Consider the following 18322-nt stretch of genomic DNA (forward strand, 5'->3'; position numbering starts at 1 on the left):
GATTTGAGGTGTCAGCTCCTTTGACAGTATCACAGTATCAGCTTAAAGCACTTGTGGCAGGCTGCTGAGTTTGCATCTTTTGCTGTGAAGTACAGCCAGACTTTTGATCGCTTCACCTTGGGCAATTTTAATCTGTAGCTCTGCTCTAAAAGAACCTACGTACCTGGCCCCGCCTACTATCCTCGTAAACGTAAAATGATTGGCTAGAATTGGCTCAGGAAAAAAAAAGCACCGAAATAAAGCACCGAAATGTGCGCTGCTTTTCGGTCTGGTTACTACCGTTTATGTCAGAACCGGTGCCCATCCCTATTTGTAACCTTCACTAAAGCTGTTTCTGTGCTGTGATGAGCTCTGAAACCTGACTGAAACTCTTCAAATAAGCCATTCCTCTGCAGATGATCTGTTAGCTGTTTGACAACTACTCTTTCAAGGATTTTTGATATGAAAGGAAGGTTGGAGATTGGCCTATAATTAGCTAAGACAGCTGGGTCTAGAGATGGCTTTTTGAGTTTAACTACAGCCACCTTGAAGGCCTGTGGTACATAGCCAATTATTAGAGATAGGTTGATCATATTTAAGATCAAAGAATTAATTAATGGCAGGACTTCTTCGAGCAGTTTTGTAGGAATGGGGTCTAAAAGACACGTTGATGGTTTGGAGGAAGTAATTATTGAAGTTAACTCAGAAAGATCAATTGGAGAAAAAGAGTCTAACTTAACATCAATGGTACTAAGAGTAGCTGTAGATAATATTACATCTGTGGGATGATTATTGGTAATTTTTTCTCTAATGATAAGAATTTTATTTGTGAAGAAGTTCATGAAGTCATTACTAGTTAGCGTTAAAGGGATGGCTGGCTCAAAAGAGCTCTGACTTTTTGTCAGCCTGGCTACAGTGCTGAAGAGAAACCTGGGGTTGTTCTTATTTTCTTCAATCAGTCATGAATAGTAAGATGTTCTGGCTTTGCGGAGGGCTTTCTTATAAAGAGCAAACTATTTCTCCAGGCTAAATGATGATCCTCTAAATTTTCTCTAAATTTGTGACACGCCATTTCCTCTCCAGCCAAAGTTATTAAGATAGCTCTTAATGACTCTGGCTGTATGTTTGGGGTCGTTGTCCTGCTGCAAGAATGCATTTGGGGCCAATAAACAATCATTTATATTTCTGAAAGCATTCTTTGTTTACAGCATTTTTTCACACCTGCTTAAAACTTTTGCACAGTACTGTTTATACTAAAAACATTTGAGTAGTTTGGATCTCAGTGATCTCAAACTCAAGGTCAGAGTCCAAAAAGGAAGGGGGAAAAGACTTTTTCACAGCACTGTACATCAGGATAAAACAGATTAAATGTGATCATTATATTAAATTAATTAATAAGGTGCCTTGGTGCTGGACTACTGACTCATTACATTTCCACTTAAATAAGGTTTCATCACATCTGAGAAAATCTACCACTTAAAGAATAAAAACACCTCCTTTTACTTTCTCTCTATAGACCCGATAGAGATCCACAAGAGAAAACTCTTCCTATGGTTTAGCCACCTTCCTCAGGAGGAAAAACAGTTTGGAGGTTTCTTCAGCCCTGAGACCATGCATGTCGACCCACTGATCCTAGAAAGAGATGCTGAGGAGAGGGCAGGACTGCTCTGCTCTCCATTCCAAACCCAAACACACTGTAATCGCTCCGTAACTGTGGAACAGCTGTTTCAGCACACTGATACCTGGAGTGAGGGCCGGGGGCTCAATGTCCTCATCTATGGTGCTGTGGGAACAGGGAAAAGTACAGTGGTCCGAAAGCTGGTGCTAGATTGGTGTGCTGGCACCACTCTGAGCCACTTTCAGCTGCTGATTCCTTTCTCTTGTGAGGACCTCAGTCAGCTCTCAAAGTAAGATGTTTCTCTTACTTTTTTATCACATGTAGAAAATTTATAGAGGCACAACTTTATTGTTTGGGATTTAATGTACTGGTTGTTATACTTATCGTTTTTATTTTCTTAGGTCCTAATATACATTTCAAATCTCTGACAAACAGTGTTTTAGTTTGCACATTACATCTATTTTCTCTTATTTAGTTTGACATTATGAATGCTTTTAACTCTGCCTCAATGACCTTTCAGTTAAAGTGCAGGAGAACTCAGCAGGAAAACAGGTAGTTCTCTATCTACTATTAGCTTCCCTTGTAATCATGTTTGGGGCAAGCCAGCATCAGCGCATTTATGGTTTCAGACTAATTTAAACTTGTTGCAAAGATTTTATTGCACTTGGTCATGGCTAACAAATGACCACCAAATTGTTTCTTTGTTAACCCTCATGCACTATTTTGAATTATCCTCCACACTCCTGTACACACGCACACATACACATTGACATCAGGAGATCAAAATTATAACAAAAACTAGTACAATTACTAGGGTTGTCAGTAAAATTGATACTTGTATACTGATGCATATTATAAATTATAATGGGATCAAATACAGACTGTCTGCATGAGAGATGCAGCCACACAGCCCATATCCTTGCTAGCAGATGAAGTAGTTCACAACACTGAACACTTTATAAGGAATGGGGAGATGTAAGTACATTTTCATTTATATTTCATTTCATTTTTTCATTCTGTCCTGTCTGCCAGCTTTTGCAATCAGAATTATGATCTGAATGCACTGTTGTGCAAGATGCATTTTGGTTTTCCAAGATGTATAAGTGTTAGCCTACCTTTTGCTACTATTTGATCAGTAAATACCAAGTCTCTGGAAGCATAGCACTACCTGATAAATCCTTTTTGTTTTTATTTTTTTCTTGTATTACCTAAGATAATATTAAAAATTGTCATATAGTCTATACCATAGATTTGCGGTGATTACATTTTTGCCATCGGTGAGTGCATTTTTGATTTACATAGATTTTTTCTGCAATCAGTTTGCTCTTAAAACAACAGGAAGACATTGAAAATAAGCTAGAACAGGAGTAATATAGTCATAATAGTCGTAATACTTTTGCTTCCATCTAGCTGCAATAATGCAGATTGTCATTGTTAGGTGACACTATTTGGTCAGTGGCTATTCATTTGCTGTCTACCTTTTTTTTGTTTCAACTTACTTTTGCCTTTTATTTTCACAACTACCATTTTACATGCTGTGAACGATGCATGACCGACCCGACCATGTTTCAATGCTTTTCAGCATTCTTTATTCATGGTTGCTGATATCTACACGCGGCTGCAGCTTTGCAGCTCACAGCCATACACAACACACACAACAACGGTAATGACAGGACCCAGTACAGACTCTCTATGCCGGCGAGGCATGAGCTGTGTCCGCCTCCCCTGCAGTGGCACCGCAGGTTTACAGTGCTACTGAGGATGAAAGAATAACAATCATCCGCTGTCAGTCCAAAGCATATGGCCAACCCTGAACAGGAGCTTGGTCAAACTTGTTTGCCCCAAGAACCACCTCACCTCTTTTTTTTTTTTTTTATTGGTCATGGGACATGACAGCTGCCCGCCCTCCAAGTCATAACCCAGATACTGAACTTCTCTCGGTTTAACCGTACATTTCTTTATGTGGGCTGTGAGCTCTGCCTGCCTCAGGGACTCCAGGACTGTGGTCAACTGCTGCACATGCGCCACCCAGGCGTCATTATGGCTGATAATGTTATCCAGGTAGGTGGTGGCATATGCAGCATGCATATGCAGTAAGCATATGCAGCACCCAGTCTATGAGACGATGGAAAGTGGCCGGGGCTCTGAACAAGCCGAATGGAAGTGTGGCAATTGAGTACAAACATTACGGAGTGGAGAAGGTCGTCTTTTCCTTGGGCTTTGGAGACAAGCAAAACTGCCAGTAGCACTTGGTCAAATCCAGTGTCCGGAAAAGACGAGCAGTGCCTAATTGGGCCAGGAGCTAGTTGACCCAAGCATAGGATAAGCACCAAATTGTGGCACCTGATTTACCATAATAAAATCATCATAGAATCGTAGAAATCCTTTTTTTTTTTTTTTTTTTTTTCACCAAAAAGACAATGGAGCCTTCACCACGTGTTTTGTGTGACTCTTTGATTATTCCCATTTATAGCATCTCAGCCAATTCCTTCTGAGCAATTTGTCTTTTATGTTCAGGTAACCCAAAGGGCTGTTAATGCATCGTCACACCAGGAAGTGTTTCAAATCTGTATTAAAGTGGTAGGACTAGGTGAAAATTGTCCCTCTGTTGTACAGGAGCTGCTGATGTTACTGGGCCTGGAGCACATTTTCTCATGATAACCTCCCCAGTGTGCGTAGCTTTGCGTCCAAAACGCAAATTTAGTTGAATTTAATTTTTCCCTGGGCTTAGACCTTCCCCCCCAGTTTTTCCTAATTAGGTCCAGCACCCCCTGCAGCTTCCTGCCAAATTGAGAATTCAAATTGAGAAAGTCCTGTGGACACATAGGTTGCCTCCTGCACTGCAAACATCCTTGTGAATGAACTTAAGAATCATGGACTTAAGTCTTATTCGGCCGTTCCACTACCCTGTCAGTCCCGTACAGCTCCTTTAGTATGTTAGACATGAATAATGTGTCCTAGTCAGACAGTATCTCTTTCAGAATGCTGACTTGGGAAATGACCTGAAACAGCGCCCGCGCTACACTCTTTGCAGGAATGGTGTATCGTGGCACTGCTTTGGGATATCACGTTGCATAATCCACCTGAACTAATACAAAGCGATATCGACGTGTACTCTGGTGAAATTATATCCGATGTGGTCCATACTGATGTACTCAAACAGGACATCCATTAAAGGTAGTGGGTGCAAGGGCAGTTTTGGAATGGTTGGCTCGTTCACCAGCTGGCACTCTGGCAGGAAACGCATCCCCTGAATGGCTGAGGTCCTTACACCATGACCCAGAGTCGGCACTGCACCCCTTTCTGGGGTGCATTTTTAAGCAGCAGAAAAATTCCAAAAGCAAAATTTCTGTGAGCTTAACAAATGTCTGTTAAGGTAGTTTATCAACAGTTTGCCAGATGAACTATAAGTTCTCATTTGTTAAATTAGATATTGGATATGAATATGATTTGAAGTTTTGCTTTTTGATATTGAGAAACGAATTGATATTGCAAAACAAACTGAATTATACTAACTTTGTGTTTTTCATATGCTAAATGAAAATACTCTTCAGTTTAGTGCAGGACAAACAGGTTGGCTTACTGTACTGTTATAGATTTACAGTAAAGCACTGTGTTGGACTGGTGCACTGTTGCTGCAGTGTTTATGTTAAGACTTAAGTTGAATCAACTGTAGTAGAAATGAATTTGAATTTAAGCTGATAATGCTCAGATTCATTCACAGTATAATGTCAGTGTAGTGGATAGAAATAATCTAGGAAGACTCATTAAACATCTTATGTTGAATTCAGGTTTTTAAAACCACAAAAACTAAACCTCAGAGCACTACAAGCAGAAGCAGGCTAGATGATCACAGACAATACACTAATCTATTCTCAGTGATTTTTGCACAAATTCTCAACAGAAACAATTGTCCAACAGGCTTCTAATTAGTGGATGACCTGGGCTAAATGCCTTTTCATCCAGGCCTGCTGAACAGGCCTTTGTGGGTGGACATCATCTAAATAATATGTGGCAAAATGTTTCTTCTGCCTGAAAACACTATGTTGAGATAAACTTCAACAACAACTTCAACTTCAAAATCAGCTGGATGATTGTGCTTGCATGTTAAAGCAGTACTGCTGCATGATTTCAAGTGCCAACTGTTATCAGAAGACAGTCATTTCTGCGAAAGAAGCGAAATGTTGGCCTTTACCATCTCCAAGCCTTGAACAAAAAAAAAATCAGTTATGATTGGAGCTTTCCTCTAGCAAATATTTCATTTTTCATCATCCTCGTGGTCTTTTGCATGCTTTTTTAATTTTCCAACAGCCTTACTGGGAGTGTGCTAGTACCAAAATAATCTGAAAAATACTGCAAAATCAATCATTTTTTTGTATTCTTCTATAATTTAATTTGATTGATAAATTTGGCAACCCAAAGTGTCACACTGCTTTTTATAATTCTAAAAACTCAGATTCTCTTTTACACAGGGTTACATCTCTAAGAGACCTTGTAAGCAGGAAGTACCTACACCTGAAAAAACACCCCCTTCTAAGTGGGGAGGGAAACCAGGCCAAGAATGTGCTCTTCCTTTTCAACGGAATGGAAAAGATGCAACTGGATTTCCGAATTGGAGCCTCAGAGCTTTGCAGTGATCCTAATGAGGGACTGCCTCCGAGTGTAGTTGTGGTAAACCTGCTAAGAAAGTATCTGTTGCCTGAGGTAAGAAAAAAAACAAAACAGGTTAACTAAAGGTAGTGATTTAAAAAAAATGGCTAAAGCTAATATGTACCAGCTCCAGGTTTTTGTTTGATTTCAAATCTGACCAGGTTCTTGTCTTTTATTTAAAACTACAAGCAAAATAAATAACAGTAACATTTAGCAAAAGAGTGAGTTTGGAAAAGTATGCTAATAATTAAAAAAAAAATCTTATTTTTTAAATCTTACACATATTACACAGAACACATGCAGTTTTTAATCCACTATGTTAGTTAATCCCAGGAGGGATTTGTTCTATTACTTTTTACATCCAATGATCATTCTCTTAGTATTTAAGTATGAACACAAAATAAAGATGAAAACAAGCACAAAGCGACTTTAAACCGATCACGGAGTAATTCTACTTTAGAAACATGAACAGGTAGAAATGGAGGATGCACCCTGACTGTTCATCCGTTTGGTACCTTTAAGACCTATGCTTGAGATGTTATGTTACTGGCGGCATGTGTCTGTTTGGATTAATCAAACAGTTAGGATTTGAAAATTTCACCAGTCATGGCCTTAAGTCCAACTTTGACATCAAAAGTTAATCACGTCTATCTAGTACTGGAATATTGAAGTGCAGAATTATTGGGATTATTATTTCAAACCCTTTTCCAGTTGAGAATAAAAGATAAAAACACTTCAAATACATCATGTTCTTAAGAAAGTATAACAAGTAATTCAGATCCAGATAGCTATGTCATTTCAAACGCCGTGAGGCAACTTGTTGTGATTTGGCGCTGTATAAATAAAATTTAATTAAACTGAAGTGTGGTGTGAAGTGAATTTTCAGCCTTGTTTGTTAGTTTGTAAGTCCCACTGTTTGTAAATGGCACTTATTGTCTACTTTATATGTTTCACAGACCAGCATCTTGATTACGACAAGACTGTCTGCTTTGGACTGTATCCCTCAGAAGTATGTTACTCGTTACGCACAGATATGTGGTTTTAATGACCCATCACGCCAGCGGGCGTACTTCACCAGTCGCCTTCTAAAGCAGAGTGACACTGCATATAACCAAGAGGCCCAGGATCTTGTAGAACTGCTTTACCTTAACCTCCAGAGAGAAAGCCAACTTGCTGCTGCATGTTTCCTTCCATCGTACTGCTGGCTCACTTGTGCAACTTTACACTTTCTGCATTTTACCAATACCAAAGCCCCCATCCGCACGCTAACTGGCATTTACACAAGTTTCCTCAGGCTCAATTTTGGGGGTGAAGTGCTGGGTACAGGAGCAGGGACGAACATGCCCATTCAGGAACACCAAAGTTCTCTGATGTTATATGTTGTCCGTACAGTAGGTAAGCTTGCATTTGAAGGTGTGACATACAAACGCACATCCTTCTCAGAAGCAGAACTAGAGCAGTGGATAGGAGGGAAGACAAAGACAGATGAGGAGCTTCGTCAGCTGGCCATGTTCCGCACTGATGTGCTAGACTTCTTTTTGGCTCCTTCCATAGAAAGTGGTAAATGTATATCACAAGACCTAAGGGAAAACAATGAGAGGCAGTATGTGTTTGCTGTCCCAGCCATGCAAGAATACCTGGCAGCACTCTATGTAGTTCTAGGAGAGAACAAATCCGCTCTTGAAAAGCTCACCAACAAAGTGTCTGTGGCCATTGGTCAGGCAAGTGAGGATGTCAATGCCCTTGTTAACATCTTTTCTAAGTTCATTCCCCTCCGAATTTTTGCAGTATTTAATCTTCTTAAGCTTTTTCCAAAGCTCTATGAGAAAATCAGCAGTCTCAACAAAGGCAGTATAGCCAGAACCATGGCAGCTGAGCTGTTCCACACTGAGGATAGCTACAACGAGGATGTTCTTGACCAGGTAGAGCAAAGCCTTTTAGGAGTCCATGGCCCACAGCAACAGCAGTACAGTGAGCGTCAACCTTTTGAGCTGTACCCTATCTTCATGGGTGGGCTATTGCACTATGGTAACCGTGTGCTTCTCCAACAACTTGGCTGCAGCATTCAAAGCACCACTGTGGCCCAGATCACCCGTGCCATTAGGAAATACCTTGTTAGAGGTAAAAAACAAAAAAACAAAACATGTTTTTCTATATAATAAATATATTCATGTTTAGGTAGCTCAAAATGTTATTTTTATTTGATGTTTGAACTTTTTCATAGGTTGAACTTAAAAATGTTTTAAATACCCTTTAGATAAACCTTTCATCTAGATGTGCACTGATCAATGGGCCAGTGACCACATGATTTTCAGCTGAATGGTAGTCAGGATCAGATATATCTGATCTGTGCTGCTCAGCAATAACCCAATCATCAACACAACAACAGTGATTGTTCTGCTTGGTCTCAAAATACCAAAATACCATGCAAATATGAAAATTATTATAAATCAAACATAGTTATTTTTAGATATTTCTTTTGTGAAACAAAGTACTTAATCTGCCTACAGAGTAATGTTCTGTAATTGCTAAAGCTGCAACGGTTACAAAACAAATATTTATCGTTAGAACTTTACAAAAGTATTAGAAAACAAGAAATTGAACATAAAACTCAGATTTACTTGTAAACATTTATGTGATATGGGATAAATGAACTCTAAAGATAGAAATTGTGTCTGTAATTGGTGTATGGCAACCTATCTTGCATATTTTCATGTAGTATGTGTTCTTTTGACACTAGAGCTTAACAAGCCACAACCACCAGAAGAGCTGATGGATCTGTTGGTCCTTCTATATGAGTTCCAGAACCCCAGACTGACTGCAGAGGTTCTAACTTCAATCAGAGCTATCCGCCTTACCAACATTCGAATGACTTCACTTAAATGTTTCATACTGAGTTCTGTGCTTTCCTGCACCCCTGCAAGGTAAATTATTATTTGAAGGAACTGGATTAGAGATTGACTGACTGTGTATGTGTATGTTATGTCAAAAGAGGTGGAAATATATCTTTTACATCCAAGAGATGGTAAAAGAATCAGAATCAGAAAGAGTTTTATTGCCAAATGTTGAGAAGGTATACAACATTAGGAAATTGCTTTGGTACTTAGTGCGAAACATACTGTAAAACAAGCACTTAAATGAACCTAAAAATTCAAATTAAAAGTGCTAGGGAGATAGATATATACATAAATGCAGGTGAAATGCAGGCAAAAGGTCTCTATTTGTGCTTTTGCTAATAGTAAATAATTTGTGTTATTAATCAAAGATATCAACCAATGTACAAGTCTCAATAATATATTAAATGAGACATGAGTTGTGTAATGAAAATTATTCTCATGTCTGTATTTTATGTGCATAGATATGACCCAACTTCAACCTTGGCAGATTAGTGTCTCTGTGGTTGCAGGAATGTGGAAGACAAAAAATGTGTCACCAACCCATTATGCATAATTCTGAATAAGAGAAATGGTATTGTAAGTGTTGTAATTTGTGACCACAGAAACATAATTCATATGTAATTTTGCTGATAGTTAATTATGGGTAATTGCTGAAAATTGATCAGAGTATAATCGGGTATAACTTTGAACAATATAACAAATAAGAGAATATAGGCCTAGAATAGGCCTCTCACTGAGAGCTTGACCTTGGAAGCTGTGTATGCATGTGGGTGTGTGAGAAGGATTGGGGGGGCTTAGCAACACCAAGGAGCCACTAATGTAAAAGAATGTCTAAGGTGTCAAATATATGATTTAATTAAATAAATTGTATTGTGTGGTGGGATTATCAAACACAGGGTTTTGAAGAGGAAAAAATGAGAAAAGGTATGTATTTGAATAAAAAAGGATTATGCTAAAATGGATGTTTGCTTGAGCATGAACTGAGGATAAATGGAAGATGAATTGCATGAACCGAATGAAACATAATGTGAAGTATATTCACATGTGACTGAATGTTCATATGTAATAGAATTTTCTATGTTGAGAATAACGTAGAAAACAAGAAAATGTAATGAAGTGATTTTAAAGTTAAAGTTTTGTTCGAAATCATAAAAGGTCAGAATGATAGAGAGGATGATAAGATGTGGCTGGACATCGGGTGATTAGATCTCAGCAACGTGATTGGATGTCATCTCAGAAGATGTGAAGTCTAGAAAGAGAGGGGGGAGGTATGAAAGTTCGATGAAAAGGAGATTTTGGGTTACTTCCTCTAGTCCTTGCAATGAATAGCAGACTTCATCTGAAGATTTGGCCTAGGGATTCTACAGTCTACAAAACTGGTTTTATATTTTTTGGCCTCTGACCTACATCTGTTGATGACATTGCAAACTGTGATCACAGACAGTGATTTCTAGAATTCCTGAGTCTAACCCAAACCTCACTTATGCCCAGATGTTTTGGGTAAACGGCAGAAGAATGAGATTTCATATATAAGCAGCAGAAATAGGGCGAAGAGCTTTATAGAAACCTTATCTGCCATAAGGAAAGAGTGAAGAGTGCAATCATTCGACAATAGAGTCACTACACAGCATCCCAAAATGTTTGCCATTGGGGTCATAGTTATTACTTCAGTTTTAATAGTGTATATTGTATATGTACTGCTGATATGAGACTGTGTATGTGGATACAAAGGAGCTGTCTATTTGTTTTTCATTATTGATGTCTTTTCAATCATCGTGTGGTGCTTTGTTACAGTTACTACCTTGAAGAACTGGACCTATCCTCCTGTCTCCTGACTAATGACATGCTTCAGATGCTGTGGCCTGCCTTCAGACACACATACAGCCTCAAGTGAGACTTGAAAGTTAATATATGATCTTGTTGCTTGCAAAATAAAAAGCAGCCTGAGTTCATGATGCATAATGCATATTGCATGATGTTGAATGTTGTAGATGGTACTCTAATAGCTACTAGAACTGCTTTTATTTTGTGTTGGACAACAGCATGATGCACTGCAGTTTAGCTGCCCATAAAAATCACAAAGATCACAACCCAATGGTAGTTCTGGTAGTTTCACTTTAATCAAAAGTCAGATTCAGAAAAATAAAAAACATGCTGCAAAAAAGTCTGAAATATTTGATCCCCTGAAACTCAGCTCCCCTCAGGGTACCCTGGCTGTATGGTACTGTTTCTCTTCTAAGGGTACAGGATGAGTTGACTCCATTGAGGGCACAATAGATGGCGTTATTAACCGTAAAATCTTGGACCTCGTTACGTCAGCTATAAGACTGAAAATGGGTTATGAATGGGTCCAGCATTACACTGACCAGCATTATACATACCATCAAGGAGCAGAGGTGGCAAAAGTACAGACACTCTGTACTTAAGTAGAATAATAGATATTGTATTGAAGTAGTGGTTCAACTTCAAGCTTTTTTGTAAAAAATGAATAAATAAAAATAAATAAATGAATAAATTGAAACATACTAGTACATTGGAATACAAAATGTATTTCAGTCTTAATTTTAATTCTAATGAATATATGTTTATGTGTATATATTTGTGTGTGTGTGTGTGTGTGTGTGTGTGTGTGTGTGTGTGTGTGTGTGTGTGTGTGTGTGTGTGTGCGCTTGCTTGTAATTGTTTCTGTTGTCTTCAGTCTGCAGTTTAACATCCTTGGTCCTGAGTCCTGCAGTCTGCTGAGAGACCTACTGCTAGACCCCAGGAGTGTTATTAGATCTCTGAAGTAAGACTATACTTTAATTCCAGTTTTGATATTTTTAGCCCAAATGTAGGTAACCAAAGGAGTTATGTCTTTACTTTGCCACTGTCTTTTAATTTTAAGTATTCAAAGTTAAGAGATTTCAGAATTTGATTGCATAATTTGAAAATGCATAAATATTGGAAAAATGAGGAAAAAGTTGTGCAACTTGGTTTTACATTGCAACTGCAAACACGATACAAGTTAGAACACTACCAGATTGTCAGAATGTTAGAAAGCCCACTGTTTATATGTTATTTGCTTGGTTGAAGTGTTATGGTTTGTTTAAATAAGTGTCTGCGCTGTGGAAATTGATATGTCCTACGTCATCGAACTCACCATATCTACGCTGACGCTCCTTGAATGCACCACTCTGTGCCGTGTGCTGCTAGTCTGCCTTTGTAGCTGCTGATAGCGAGCATTGTTCCTTGTGTCCTCACATCAGCATCTCGTGGGTTTGGTTTATTGCTGTGTGTGAATGCCAGAAGGTGGGTTCTGTTTACATGATGTTCTGTATGTCAGATGCTATTGTGTGTATTTGTTCCCTCGCGACTATGCTAATGTTATCCTATGCTAATATGCTAATACGCTAATATGCTAATAAGCTACTAAGCTAGTTAATGCTAATTGTAAGTCTTGTGTAATTGTTGAAGTTGTTAATGTTATATATGAGTGTTGAATACAGTTCCTTGTGCTATTTCTGTGCTAGAATAATGTCTGGGCATGTTGAATGTTTTATGTGTGCTGTACTGATAGTTGCTTTATGTATCGTTACTACAGACCACAGTTGAATAAATCTCCTAAACGTGGAAGCTGCCTCCGTGTTCTTTGACCGGAACACACCCACCATACCTTGCCGCTCTAAATCAAATCAGCTAAACTCCCGGAGACAACATTCTCTCCATTTTATGGTCCTTCGAGCCGGATTTAGAGTACTGATCAAGGTATGGAACAGACAGATGTCCAGGCTGACTCAGCACCCCCACGTGTTTCGCAGAGAGAGCGACGGCCACCTGCTTACCTGAACGATTATGAGGTTTCAACACTCCCTCTTGAGGGACAAACCCAAACCACGCAACCGGCTACCGCTTCCCAGTGTTCACATGGAGGTAAAACACGCTCATCCCAGAGGAGCTCCAGCTCCAGGTCCACAAGGGCATCACGCTCGTCGATAGGCAGATTCCCTTCCCACGCATTATCGGACCTGGAAACAGCCCAGCTCGAAGAGCGAGTAAAGCAGATGGAACTTGAGGAATTCCAACAGCACCTCGAAGAGGATCAACAAGTGGAATATGAATGTCAACGACTTCAGGCTCAAGCCAGAGAGGCCCAGCAGCTACAGGAAGAAGCCATTAGAACCCAAGAGTCGTTGACCAGACAGCTGGAGAGGCGACGACAGCTAAAGAAGAGGGTAAACGAGTTGGAGATAGCTAAGATGGTTACTTCTCTCCTTAAAGAGAAAGCACAAGAACCCAGCGGTTCCAGAGTCTCACCATGCCCATCGGAGGATAGGAATTCGAGCACCCATGCAGCCCTACCTTCAGTCGGTCCTGTGCGTCGGTCTCCCGAACCGCTAGTCATTCAACCCTCAACACTTACCGTGACTCAGCCTCCAGCGCCCATGGTAGCTCCACCTCCAGTAACCATGGCCTCGCATCCATTGCATTCTCAATGCACGCCCCAAGTGCTGCACCCAACTTTTCCAGCTGGACTTCGGTCTACTACCTTTGCACCTGATACGTCTTACCAGGCATCTACTCCATTCTCAGGTCAGCCATCGCAGTATGCTCGTGCAGCCTGCAGCAACCCTGCCGAAGCAGAGTTATTTTGCACACCTAAGTCCGAGCTACCGACAGCTAATGCGTACCCTTTCCTCGCCACAGGGTATGGCATTCCCAAACCTATGATTCCCTCCTTTGAGAGTGGCCGTGAAAGTGACTTTGCCTTATTGAAAATGGCCCTTGACAACCTGTTGAACAGTCATCCACACCTGAATGAGCAGTATAAATATCAAGTGCTGCTTGGGCACCTACGGCTACCTAGTGCAATCCAGCTAGCTAAGGCATACATGCATGACCCAACGCCGTACACCACGGCCATGCACGCCCTGCAGGACAAGTATGGGCAACCCCGTCAGCTCGTCCAAAGTGAATTGGGCATCATTCTGAATGCTCCAGCTATCAAATTCGGCGACGCAGAAGCCTTTGATGCATTTGCCTTGTCTATCCAATCTCTAGTAGGGATGCTTAGGACACTGGAGGGCCAGAACGGCTTTGAGCTAAGGTGTGGGTCTCATGTCGACCGACTACTGAGTAAGATGCCACCCAGTTATCGCGATGGGTTTGTAGAGCATTGCCTGAACCAAGGCATTCTTCGGACAGGTACTGACCAAACCTATACCCTGCCTGATCTGAGTTCCTGGCTGCAGATGAAATCCCAAGCGAAGCGCATCGCAGGTAGAGCTGCTTCACTCTATAGTCCTGAAGCTTATAAGCCAACCAAGAAAGACCAGCGTCTTCCCAATAAACCAAAGGAGAAATCGACAGCCTTCTTCCTGACTTCCCGGGAAATCCCCAGCTCAGAAGGGAGTTCTGTCCGACCAAAGTCCTCATCCAGACCAAAACCATACTGTCCCCGCTGTGAGAATAAGGAGCATTTCCTGAACGCTTGTGTAGAGTTTAAGAAACTGACTACTGACCAGATGGTGAGGTGGTTAACTGATGAACAGCGGTGCTGGAAATGTGGAAGAACTCACCAGCCGGAGGTTTGCACCCTCAAACGACCCTGTAATACCTGCAGAGAGCAACACCTGACTGTACTGCATGATGCGGTCCAGCAGATCCAGAAGAGTGTGCTCATGATGACTGCTCCGACTACAACAGTGTACTTGGATAGGCCAAACCGTTCCCCCAAGGTGATGCTGAAGGTTGTAAAGGTCTTGCTGTACAACAGGGACCAAACATTGGAGACTCATGCAATACTTGATGATGGCTCCGAACGAAGCATCATTTTACCACAAGCTGTTCGACGCTTAAAGCTCACTCCAGAGCCTGAGACACTTGCCCTGCGGACTGTCCACCAAGAGGTAGTGCAGCTTCATGGCGCCTCAGTTTCCTTCCAAGTGTCCTCCCCCTACAAACCTGGGGAGAAGTATAATGTACAAAAGGCATTCACCGCCGATGCCCTTGGTCTCTCAGAACATTCCTATCCGGTGAGGATTCTCCAACGCCGCTATAAACACCTGCGTGACTTACCTCTGCCTTTGGTAGATCATGTTCAACCTCTGCTGCTTATCGGCTCTGACATGCCTCATCTCCTGGCACCTACAGAACCAGTTCATCTGGGCCCGACAGGGGGACCCATCGCCATCCATACCAAGCTTGGTTGGTCGCTCCAAGGTCCCATCAGTATTGACCAGACTCCTGCAACTGAACAGCAGTGCCTGTTCACAGCAACAGTTGTGCCAAACAGTGAGCTTTTCAGGAATGTTGAGCGTCTCTGGCAGATTGATACGCTGCCTTATGTGAGCGAGAAGCAGGTAACCCGATCGAAGCAAGATCAACAAGCTCTAAACCTACTCCAGACATCCACCATCAGGGTCACTGTCGATGGGGCACAGAGGTATGCCACACCACTGCTTCGTCGCGCCAACTCCGCCACGCTTCAAGCTCCTATGGAAGCAGTCTTGCCAAGTCTGCGCAGCACAGAGAGGAGACTTGTCAAAGACCCACAACGCGCCGAAGTATATTGTCAGGAAATCCAGAAGCTGGAGAAGTTGGGCTATGTAGCTGTGGTGCCACATGAGATAGCTAGAACCACTGCAGAATCCTGGTTCATACCTCACCACATGGTGCGACACAATAACAAGGACAGGATCGTCTTTAACTGCTCTTTCCAGTACGAAGGGAAGTCTCTCAACTCTATTCTCCTCCCCGGACCTGCCCTAGGCCCATCTTTGCTAGGAGTTCTTCTTCGGTTTCGACAGTATCCAGTTGCTGTGAGTGGCGACATCAAAGGTATGTTCCACCAGATACGCCTTTTGCCAGCAGACAAACCAGTGCTACGCTTCCTCTGGCGGGACATGAAGAGGGATGAAGAGCCGAAGATCTACGAATGGCAAGTGCTACCATTTGGCACTACATGCAGCCCCTGCTGCGCCATCTATGCATTGCAGCAGCATGTCCGGGACACTTGTAGGTCCAGTCATGACCTCGTTGATTGTGTAGAGCAGTCGTTCTACGTGGATAACTGCCTCCGCAGCACCCACTCCCAAGAGGAAGCTAAGGCCCTAGTCGACAGTCTGCGCCAGCTGCTCCACACCGGGGGCTTTGAGATACGTCAATGGGCCAGCAACATCCCTGCTGTCATTGAACATCTTCCATCCAATGTCAGATCTGAGAGTAGTGACCTATGGCTCTCTCAGTCTAGCATAGACCTTTGGGAGCCAACTCTGGGACTGACATGGGATTGCCTTCGTGACTCCTTCAAATACAGACATCGAATGGGGGAGAGAACTGAACCCACACTGAGGAACGTCTACAAAACACTTGCGTGTCAGTACGATCCGCTAGGTTATATAGTACCATTCACCACACGGGCCAAGATTCTGGTACAGGATCTTTGGAAGGAGCAGCTCGGCTGGGACGACCCGATCCAGCCACCTAGCCTTCGTGACAGATGGCTTGCCTGGGAAAAGGAGATTCCTGATCTTATCCACGTGGAAGTCCCCAGATGTTATGCACCAGCATCTGCTGATTCATCTGCTTCAAGTAGAGATCTTCACATCTTTTGCGACGCTTCCGAAAGAGCATATGGGTCTGTCGCTTACCTGCGGACAGAAACTGCTCAGAAGGAAGTCTATGTCGCCTTTGTGATGGCTAGATCCCGGGTGGCTCCAAAGAAACAGCTGTCCATGCCTCGGTTGGAACTGAGTGCCGCTCTCACTGGTGCACAACTAGCTGGTCTCCTTCAAGCTGAGCTCACGCTGCCCATTCGAAAGGTCGTTCTCTGGTCGGACTCCACTACCGTTCTCCACTGGATCAAGTCAGAATCTTGCAGCTATAAAGTTTTTGTGGGCACGCGGGTGGCAGAGATCCAGAGTCTTACAGATGGGAGTACCTGGAGATATGTAGATAGCGCTAATAACCCTGCTGATGACATTACCCGGGGCAAGACCTTGAGGGAGCTGTCACGACCACACCGGTGGCACCAAGGCCCTGAGTTTTTATGTCGATCCGAGGAGCATTGGCCGACCAGCCCACCAGCATATCCAGAGCCAGAGGATGGCGAGCTGAAGAAATCATATTTCTGTGGACAGGTTAGGGTCAACTCCTGCCCTCAACTTCCTGAAATCAGCATGTTCTCCACCTGGAAGGATCTCATGAAAACAACAGCGCGGTCCCTACATGGGGCGGCTGACCCAAACTCAAGCTCGCACAGTGAAGCAGACGATTACATCAAAGCTGAGATACTCCTCCTGATGAAGGCTCAGTCAGAATCATTCCCGGAGGAGGCCAAGGCACTTAGGTCTGGCAGACCATTGCCAACCAACAGCCGTTTGAACTCCTTATCACCCGAATATGATAAGGATACGGAACTCATCAGAGTTGGTGGAAGGTTACGAAGGGTTGAGCAGCTGGAGCTAGACACCATCCACCCAATCATACTAGACCCAAAACATCCTCTGACTAAGCTCATCATCCAGGATTTTGATGAGACCCTCCTTCATCCTGGACCAGAAAGAGTGTTGGCTGAACTACGTCGCCGGTTCTGGATCCTCCGGGGGAGGGAAGCAGTCAGACGGTATCAGAGGGACTGCAGGCAGTGTCAGGCTTGGCGTGCCAATCCTTCCATCCCGAAGATGGCAGATCTGCCACCAGCTCGTCTGCGACTGTATAAACCACCCTTTTATTCGACTGGAGTCGATTGTTTTGGACCCTTTACTGTGAAGATTGGACGTCGGACAGAGAAGCGTTGGGGCATAGTCTTCAAGTGCATGACGACCCGTTGTGTGCATCTAGACCTCCTCGAGAGTCTTGACACTGACTCCTTTCTGATGTCGTTAAGGCGCTTTATTGCCAGAAGAGGCAAACCTTTTGAGCTCCTGTGTGACAACGGGACAAATTTTGTCGGTGGAGCCCGAGAGCTCCATGAGGCCTTTGAGACCATGGTGCCTCAGTTGAAGGAGTGTTTGGCAGAGCAGCAGATTGCTTTCGTTTTCAACCCCCAGTGCTCCTCACTTGGTGGCGCCTGGGAGAGAGAGTCAGGTCCGTGAAAACTGCTCTTAAGGTCGTACTCAAGGAGCAGACGGTCCCTGAAACTGTGCTTCGTACGGTCCTTGTGGAAGTGGAAGGCATCGTAAATGCTAAACCTCTCGGC

General features: G+C 42.6%; 1 protein-coding gene across 1 annotated transcript in view; it reads left to right on the forward strand.

The window, feature by feature from the left end:
* Positions 1 to 18322, forward strand: part of nlrx1 (NLR family member X1) — a 45506-nt gene that overhangs the window by 14997 nt on the left and 12187 nt on the right. Inside the window, exons 4-9 of the mRNA XM_039622251.1 lie at positions 1496 to 1886; positions 6070 to 6301; positions 7204 to 8368; positions 8988 to 9171; positions 10939 to 11034; positions 11843 to 11929. Coding sequence (XP_039478185.1) covers positions 1496 to 1886; positions 6070 to 6301; positions 7204 to 8368; positions 8988 to 9171; positions 10939 to 11034; positions 11843 to 11929 — 2155 coding nt within the window. The remainder of the gene's footprint in view (positions 1 to 1495; positions 1887 to 6069; positions 6302 to 7203; positions 8369 to 8987; positions 9172 to 10938; positions 11035 to 11842; positions 11930 to 18322) is intronic.

This window comes from Oreochromis aureus, linkage group 14 (genome assembly GCF_013358895.1).
Source record: "Oreochromis aureus strain Israel breed Guangdong linkage group 14, ZZ_aureus, whole genome shotgun sequence".
In the NCBI taxonomy this organism is placed as follows: domain Eukaryota; kingdom Metazoa; phylum Chordata; class Actinopteri; order Cichliformes; family Cichlidae; genus Oreochromis; species Oreochromis aureus.